The 9,889-nt window shown below is 35.9% G+C and overlaps 1 protein-coding gene across 1 annotated transcript in view; it reads right to left on the reverse strand.

Moving 5' to 3' along the window:
• The window catches only part of LOC143033602 (cuticle protein AM1159-like), a 21,251-nt gene extending 11,362 nt beyond the window's left edge, over positions 1-9,889 (reverse strand). Inside the window, exons 1-3 of the mRNA XM_076199091.1 lie at positions 9,878-9,889; positions 7,943-8,130; positions 7,201-7,359 (exon numbers count right to left, since the gene is read on the reverse strand). Coding sequence (XP_076055206.1) covers positions 7,201-7,359; positions 7,943-8,130; positions 9,878-9,889 — 359 coding nt within the window. The remainder of the gene's footprint in view (positions 1-7,200; positions 7,360-7,942; positions 8,131-9,877) is intronic.

Raw genomic sequence — 9,889 nt, forward strand, 5'->3', positions numbered from 1 at the left:
AGCTGAGAGTGGAGGATAGATGGAGAAAGAGGAAAGGGACAAAAGGTAGGGAGGTTCTTAGAGTGAACTCCTTGAATGAAAAGGAAAAGGAGAAGGAGTACGAAAAGAAGTTGAAGGAGGAGTGGGAGGGAGTAAAGGATAGAGCAGAGATGGGTGTGGAGGAGGAATGGGGATGGTTCAAGGAGGGAGTCTTAAAGTGTGCAAGGATGGTGTGTGGAACAAGAAGGACAGGGGGAAATAGAAGAAAGGGTAGTGAATGGTGGGATGAGGAAACAAAGAAGGTTGTAGAAGAGAAGAAGCGAGCATTCACAGATTGGTTACAAAAGAGGACGGGGGAGTCATATGAGACGTACAAAGAAAAGAAAAGAGAAGTAAAGCAAAAGGTAAAGGAGGCAAAGAGGAGAGCAGATGTGAAATGGGGTAGGAGTATGACAGAAAATTTTGAAAGTAATAAAAAGATGTTTTGGAAAGAAATTAAGAAAGGAAGAGGAGGCGAATCAAGTAGGGAAGAAAAGGTAAAAGGTGCAGATGGAGAGATGATAATGGAAGAGATGGCAGTAAGGGGAAGATGGGCAGAATATTTTAGGGAGTTGCTAAATGTGAAGGAGGATAGGGAAGAAAAGATAGCTGCAGTGGGAAATGCGAAGAAAATGAGAGTGATGAGTGAGGAGAATGGAGGAGAAATAAGGAAGGATGAGGTGAAGGCAGTTGTAAAGATGATGAAAGCAGGTAAGGCACCTGGACTGGATGGATGCCATGCAGAATGTCTGAAAAAGGGAGGTTCAGTGATGGTGGACTGGTTGGTGAGGTTATTTAATGTTTGCTGGAGAGAGGGTAGAGTACCGGAGGACTGGAGAAGTGCCTGTATAGTTCCTCTTTACAAGGGAAAAGGGGACAAGTGTGAATGTAGTAGTTTCAGAGGGATTAGCTTGTTAAGTGTAGTAGGGAAGGCTTATGGGAGGATCTTAATTGAGAGGATTAGGAGAGGAACAGAAGGAGTAATTGGTGAGGAACAGTGTGGATTTAGGACAGGTAGAGGTTGTGTAGATCAGATCTTTGTGGTAAGACAGATATGTGAGAAAGCTATAGGAAATGGGAAGGATGTTTTTTGGGCTTTTATGGATCTGGAAAAGGCTTATGATAGGGTAGACAGAAAGGTACTGTGAGAGGTTATGCAGATTTATGGGATAGGAGGAAAGCTTTTGGGAGCTGTCAAGAGTTTTTATGAGAGTAGTAGAGCATGTGTCAGGATTAGAAATGGAGAGAGTGAGTGGTTTGAAGTAAAGGTGGGACTTCGTCAAGGATGCGTTATGTCGCCCTGGCTGTTCAACTTATACATGGATGGGGTAGTGCGAGAGGTGAATGCTAGGGTAGTGGGTCAGGGATTGGAGATGGTTAAAGAAAATGGAGAAAAGTGGGAGGTGAGCCAGCTGTTGTTTGCGGACGACACTGCGCTTGTGGCAGGGTCAGAGGAGGGATTGAGGAAGCTGGTGGCAGAGTTTGGGAGAGTATGTGATAGAAGAAAGCTAAAGATAAATGTGGGTAAAAGTAAGGTGATGAGATGTACAAGGGGTGAAAGTGGCAGTAGACTGGAAGTGAACATTAAAGGAGAGCGACTGGAGGAAGTGGATAGTTTTAGATACTTGGGTGCAAGTGTAGCAGGAAAAGGTGGAGTGAAGGTGGAGGTAGAATGTAGATTGAGAGAAGCGAGTAAATGCCTTGGTGGTTTAAAGAGTGTAATGAGGAATAGACATTTGGGAATGGATGCGAAGAGGAGACTTATGAAGGAGTGATTGTGCCAACAGCACTGTATGGGGCAGAAACGTGGAACATAAGAGAAGAAGAGAGAAGGAGTTTGAATGTGTTTGAGATGAGGTGTCTGAGAAGTATGGTGGGGGTTACTAGGCTGGATAGAGTGAGAAATGAGGAGGTGAGGAGGAGAACAGGGGTTGAAAAAGAATTTGGGAGATAGGGTTGATGAAAGAATATTAGGATGCTTTGGACACATGGAAAGAATGAGTGAAGAAAGACTAGTAAAAGAGGTATGGAAGGCAGATGTGGAGGGAGTGAACATGAGGGGACGTCCTAGGATGAGGTGGATGGATGGGGTGAAGGGGGCTTTGGGAAAGAGGGGAATGTCTGTTGAGGAAGGAAGGGAGAGGACGGAAGACAGAGGTGAGTTGAGAATGGTTGTATATGGATGATGTTGTGACTGCATGAGGAGGAATGGGTGGGGGGTGGGGGGGTAGTATGTGTGAGTAAATTTTGACGCAGCCCGAAGGGATTTCTCCCCGTCCTCTCCTTATATGCAAAGGGGGACGGAGAGGGGGGGTCGCCGATTAAATGAAGCGGCCTTGCTGTGGATGTACTGTGTCTTGCGACACTGCTTCTGACCCAGGGCGGTGGGCAGGGTGCAGGGATGACCCGTCATCCAGGAGGTGCTCAGATGAGAGGGAGGGTGGGAGGGGTGTGGGGTGTATTTAGGGATGAAATGGGTGGGAGTGTTTTTATGCCTTTCCCTTTTTGGCTACCTCCCTTGGAAGGGGGAAAAAGCCTTGGTATATGTATGTATGTATGTATTTTTAAATTCATGTATATTTTTTTTGCACACACCACTTTCTCATCTAACTTGTTCCAAATGTCTATTACTCTGTGAGGAAAGCTATTCTTTTTCATATATCTTCTATAGCTGTCTTTCTTCCTTTTCTTTCCGTGTCCTCTTGTATTTCTATCATACAATTTTATTAGATCCTCTCTATCAATAATTTCTATGCCTTTCATGATTCTGTAAATAGTTATCAAATCTCCTCTCTCTTCTTCTTTGCTCTAGTGTCTGTAGCTCAAGTTATGCTAATCTCTCTTCATATGATAGTTTTGAGAGTGTTGGTGCCAATTTTGTAATTGCTCTTTGTATTCTTTCAAGTTTTGTTATACATTTTTTTATACTTGGTGACCACATCGTTGCTGCATATTCCAATTTTTGTCTTATCAAAGTGATTAGTATTTTCTTCACCATATCTTCATCCAGGTATGTAAATGCCACTTTGATTGTTCATATTAAATTATAGGTTTCTAAAAAAATCTTGTTTATATGTTTCTCAGGTGACATATTATTCATAAAAATGACTCCTAGATTCTTCTCATTTTCAACTTTTTTTTTATTCCTTCTCCCAATTTATTTGATCCTATTATTATTATTTTTTTTTGCCTTTTCCAAATTCCATTATATTATACTTTTTAGTATTGAACTCCATCTCCCACTTCCTACCCCATTTTCATACTTTATTGAGATCACTCTGTAGTGACTCACAATCTTCTTCCATGTTTACTTTTTTAAATAGTTTTACATCATCTGCAAAGAAGCTCATTTAACTTTCAATTTCTTCATCCATATTAATATATATAGCAAACATTATTGGGGCCAGAACTGTTCCTTGTGGAACACCACTTATTACTTCATCCTAATTTGAGTGTTTGTCTCTTATCACTACTCTCATTTTTCTTTCTTGCAAAAAGTCTTCCATCCATTTAAGCAGTTTGCCCTGTATTCCTCCTTCAGTTTCTAATTTCTTAAGCAACTTCTTATATGGTACTTTGTCAAAAGTTTTTTTTAGGTCTAGAAATGCACAATCAGCCCATCCATCTCTTTCTTGTATTATATCTATTTGCCTTGAATAGAAACATATTAAAGTGGTGACGCATGATCGTCCTTGTCTGAATCCAAATTGCCTTGAATTTAGCACGTTGTTTTTTCTAAATACTTTACCCATCTACTTTTGATAATTCTTTCACAAATTTTTGCTATTTTACTTGTTAGAGAGACTGGTCTATAGTTGGTAGAGTCTTCTTTATTTCCCCTTTATATATAGGTACTATATTTGCTTTGTTCCAATCTTTTGGAACTTTTTCTTCTTTCAAGGAACTGTATATTATGCTATGTATTATGTCTGCCAGTTCATTCCTGCATTCTTTCAAAATCCAGTTGCTATTTCATCCGGTCCATGCGATTTTCTGACATCAAGATTACTCAAGTGTTTCATTATTTCATTCTTTGTTACTTCTATTTCTTTCATAGGGGGGACTTTCTCTTTCCATTCAATCTCTCCAGGTTGTATGTTCTCCCTTGATTTAAAATGCTTGTTCATAATTTCTGCCATTTCTATTTCCTCTGTATATTCAACTCATCCTTGTCTTAATTTCTCTAAATCTTTTTTGTTTTTCAGTTTGTTGTTTACAAATCTGTAAAATAGTTTTGGTTTATCTTTACATTTTTCAATGACATCTTTTTCATATTTTCTCTTTTTCTCTCTGCACACTTGTACATATTCATTTCTATAACAAGTATATATTTTCCATTTTTCAGGTCTTTTGTATTTCTTCTATTTGTTCCAAGCTTTATCTCTTTTGTCTTTTAACTCCCTACAACTTTTGTTGTACCAGCACTTTACATATTCTTTTTCTTGTTTTTGTCTTGGGACATATTTTTCCACTCCTTTTTTTTATATATATAAATTTTTGTCAAAATATTCCATTTTTCTTCCACTGATGTTTCTTTTTTGTATATTCTTTCCCAGTTTTCCTTTTGAAAGAATTCTCTTATTTTATCATTTTTTTTCATATACCATTCTTCCTTTTCTATATTGTTCATTTCTTTTCATGTATTTTTCCTCGTTTAGTTCCAGTTCAATCAATATGTGGTCACTTTTACTTATTGGTGTCTTATATTCAATCTTTTCCACTATTTTAGGTTCAGATGTGATTATTAGGTCTAGTCTCGATGGTTCTTCTTCATTTCTATACCTAGTGTTCTCTTGTATCCATTGTGTCATTGTATGGTCAATAATCATCTCGAGTAGAACATTTCCCCATGAGTCGTCTCCACCCTTTACTGTCATCTCTTCCCAGCAGACTTCTTTGCAATTAAAGTCGCCCATCATAACTATTTTTCCTCCATCTTCCATTATCTTATTTAATGTTATCCTTGTGTCTTTTAACATACTTTTATATTCACTCTCTTCCCACGAGGCAGTTTTTGGAGGCACATAATTTATCACAAATTCTCTGCTCTTATCTCTGTCTTCCACTTCGATCATAATCATCTCCACTGTATTCTTTCCATATGTGGCACTCCTCACGTTTATATCTTTCTTAGTCAGAAACTTAACTCCACCCCCTTGTTTTGTCTCTCTGTTTCTAATCCAATAATCATATGCATCATGTCCTACACTGTTGGGTGGTAGGGGACCTTTTAATTTTGTCTTTACAATTCCCATTATGTCTGGTTCTTTTTCCATCAGATAATCATTCAGTTCATCCAATCCTGTTAATCCATCTATATTTGTGTAAGACACTCTTAATTTTCTGCTACTTCAATTGTATTTTCTGTTTCCCTTTTGTTTTTCTCTGGTATGGTCCATCTCCTCACTTTCATATTCACTACTCTCCAATAGAATTTCTCATTTTCTATCTCTGTTCTGTTCTCTTTTTTTTTTCCTTAGCTTCTTTCCTTTTAATATTTTCCTTCTCTCGTTCCTCTTTATTCATTTCTCTTCTTATCCATACCTTTTTATATTGTTCACTGTTTACTAGTTTCCCTGTTTTGCTAAGATATTCTCTGCTGTCGTTTGTGACCTGAATTTAATCTTAATTGGTCTGGTCATATCTGTACTATATTTTCCGAGTCTATACATCTCTTCAATTTGTTTCATGATTTCAGGTTTATCTTCCTGAACTAATTCTAGTACACTACTTACTTTTTCTTTTTCCTCTTTGATTCATGTGGTTCTATTTAGATTATACTTCTCTTCCATTCCTAATATAATTATACATTTCTTTTTATCTGTTAAGTCTCTTATTATATTCTCCTTCTGTCTCATCACTTTAATAACTGAGTCTTCAGTTTGTTCTTTCATTTGCTGTTTTATTATGTCAGTAAATGCAACTTTACTGTTCTCTTGAATTATTTTCCAACCCTATGCTTCTTTTGCTATGGACTCTTTATTGTCTTTATTATTCCTCTTTAATTCTTCATTCTCATCTTTTACTTCTTTTAACTGTCTTTTTAACTCTTCTATTTCTTTAGTTAGGTTTTTGTTCACCTTCTCTAAATCTTCCAATTTTTCAACTCTCTGCGCAATCTTTGTTATTTTACCGAACCTACTCTCCCAATGTTTGGTTATTTTCTCAAGTTTTTCCTCTAGTCTTGCTAATCGGGGGAGGTTGGTACCCCCCCCCCTCATTAAATCCCTGGAAATTATTATCTTCACCTTCCATTGTGATGCTTTTATCTATATATTCAATCTTTACATTTTTGTTAATCCCTTCTTCTCCAAAATCATCATTGGTCCTTCGCTTGTTTACAAGACGCCTGGCCTCCTGGACCAAGTCTTCCCCTTCCTCATTTCCTTCCATTTCCCTCAGTAATCTCTCCCCTTCTCCTTTTTCATCACCTTTCCACTACACCACGAGCTTTCCCCTTCCCTGTAAATACAATAAGGTACTTCCTTGACGTTGAGATCCACAAAAATTTCACTTTTTCTTCGGAACTCCAATCTTCGCCGTCCATCCGACGAATGTGTGTGTGTGTGTGTGTGTGTGTGTGTGTGTGTGTGTGTGTGTGTGTGTGTGTGTGTGTGTGTGTGTGTGTGTGTGTGTGTGTGTGTGTGTGTGTGTGTGTGTGTGTGTGTGTGTGTGTGTGTGTGTGTGTGTGTGTGTGTGTGTGTGTGTGTGTGTGTGTGTGTGTGTGTGTGTGTGTGTGTGTGTGTGTGTGTGTGTGTGTGTGTGTGTGTGTGTGTGTGTGTGTGTGTGTGTGTGTGTGCCTCTGTTTTACGTATATGTCTGGAATATGTATATATATACATATATATATATATATATATATTTACATATATATATGTATGTATGTATGTATGTACATATTATGTATGTATGTATGTATATATACATATATATATGTATATATATATATATATATATACATATATCTATATATATATGTATATATATAATTTTCTGTTTACATATAGTTGTATTTATTTTTCATATCTGGATTTCAGTGATATTTTTCATCTGAATTATTATTTATGTTAAACAGACATGGAATGACAAGGTAGTTTTTATTGAAAGTAATTAAATAAACTAGATGTGGTGGTTATATCAGACGATAGTCAGAATCCATGCAGACTTTGTAACTACTCGAACTTGACTCCATCCTTTCGCTGTTGTTCAGCGATTGCTAGGAGTTCGGCCACGTGAGCGGGGGGTGGGGGCGCAACGGGCAGGTGAGCCCCGGTAGCAAGGAAACCGTTCTCTCCAGCTACAAAGTGGACGACGATTTCTTCGCCATTCTCATCTAGGAAGCTGTTCACAATGAAATAATCAGTATTGTGATTTTATTATAGAAATATTTGTATGCAGTTATTTAAAGAGAGGAACACCTTCAACTATATATATATAAATATATATATATACATATATATATATATATATATATATATATATATATATATATATATATATGTTTGTATGTGTGTATACTCAATTAGATAAATATTTTTGTGATTTATTTTTGTTATACGTAAAAATAATGGCTTATAAATATATATATATATATATATATATATATATATATGTGTGTGTGTGTGTGTGTGTGTGTGTGTGTGTGTGTGTGTGTGTGTGTGTGTGTGTGTGTGTGTGTGTGTGTGTGTGTGTGTGTGTGTGTGTGTGTGTGTGTGTGTGTGTGTGTGTTTGTATGTGTGTATACTCAATTAGATATATATTTTTGTGATTTATTTTTGTTATACGTAAAAATAATGGTTTATAAATCAGTTAACTTTCCTTTTCTTACTTGATTTTTGTTAGGATAGATTTTAAGGCCAAACAAATTATACAACCCCCTTAGAAGAAATTTAGTTTGAAGAAACTGGAAAATAGGCAAACATACCTGTAGCTCCCCTGGACATTGGTCTGTCCTGCAGAGCCAGCCGAGCCGATCTCGGAGAGCGAAACGCCGTTGTCGAGCTTCACGTTGGTGCTGTATGCACCAGCCTCGGGAGCTACGCGCTCATCAAGCACGACAGCTACTGGGAGCTTAGCGGCGACTGTAACGGCCACAAGGGCAGCGAGGATGACCTAAAAGATAAAAAGTGACATTTTAGATATGAGAAAAAGCATCAGAGATCGAATGTTCATCGACATTAAAATATTATATCTCAAGCAGATATGAGGCCTTGAAATGCCATGCTTGATTTTGAGACGTAGATATTCAATGAGCAATGGTCACAAACGACCAACTTCATGATAACCGTATAGCAGGTTGATCCTCGATACTTACGAACTTCATGTTGAGTGATGGTGCTGTGACTTCGATATGTAGAGTCCAGTGAGGTGTGACCCCTTTTATATGAGTGACTGCATGTAGGATAGGACTGACCAAGTGGACAACCCTGACATCGTATCTCGTCCTACGATTACTCTAGGCAGTGACCTATAGACGTCAATAATTGTGATGTATATTTTCCTGTCTTAAATATTGTGTGTACTGCAGTTTTTTAAAGAAAAGAGGTTATTTACAAAATATGTAAGAACATGTTTAATTTCAAATACTTAGAAATAACATCTGACTGTCATAGCCGTGTAAAACAGGCATAAGATTTGCACTTCTTTGCAGAATATTTTATGGCAGTTCAATATATTTTCTAGGAGTAATCAAGTGTATAATGGACTTATATAGATTAATGCAAATTAAGATTATTATGTAACATCTTCTTATAGTATGATATTGGGAACAAAATATCCTTGTGATGTGGTGGATGAAATATGATTGAAAAGTATTGATTTATAATCTGCTTGTGAACCATACATTAATATATATGTATATACATTGGAATATATATATATATATATATATTTATATATATATACATATATATATGTATATATATATACTTTAAATACATATATATCTATATATAAATTTATATATGTATATATATATATATATATATATATATATATATTAGCCAAATTACCCGCACATTGCTGCGTGTAAATGATGATTATTTTAATTTTGATAGAATTTGTAGAGAAAGGTTACACGTATAAATATAAAAGGTAAAAAAAAAAAAATTAAAGTATTAAACAAAATTAATTTGAGTAGGGAGACGCCCTTTAGAAATATAATATATTCGGCCGTAAGAGAAGATTTGAACTTATTTTTTATTATCTTAGAATCCGAGTACGTTAACGCCCGTGTACAATTGAAATAAAAATAACCAATATTTCAACATTTGGTAAAATTATACAATCATTTTACAATTACATGCTTTCTCCTTGTAAAGACTATCATAGTTTGTGGCAATATTAATTTCACATATATAAATAATATTTATGAACACATACAATGGTTTGTTTAATCATAGTAATTTTTGTAACAAAATGCAAATTCTATGAAGGGGAGACTACAGTAGTCGCGTGTTACCCCACCATCCCTTTAATACTTAACCCTCGCCAAAATAATATATACATTTTTAAATGAAACAATTTATCCAAGTACCTGGAGAGATAGGGTATCACAATATATATGGGCAAATGATGATCATTTTAATTTTGATAGAATTTGTGAAGAAAAGTTACACGTATCTATATAAATTGTAACACAAAATATTAAGAAAGTATGAAAAAAAAAAAAAAAATCTTGGAGGGAGACGCCCTTTGGAAATAAAATATATTCGGCCGTAGGAGAAGATTTGAACTAATTTTTTATTATCTCTGAATTCGAGTATATTCCAGCCCGCGAAAAATATTAATAAAAATAACCAATATTTCAACATTTGGTAAAATTATACAATCATTTTACAATTACATGCTTTTTCCTTACACAGGCTATCAT

This window comes from Oratosquilla oratoria, chromosome 16, assembly GCF_046742065.1.
Source record: "Oratosquilla oratoria isolate Oo_2021 chromosome 16, ASM4674206v1, whole genome shotgun sequence".
In the NCBI taxonomy this organism is placed as follows: Eukaryota; Metazoa; Arthropoda; class Malacostraca; order Stomatopoda; family Squillidae; genus Oratosquilla; species Oratosquilla oratoria.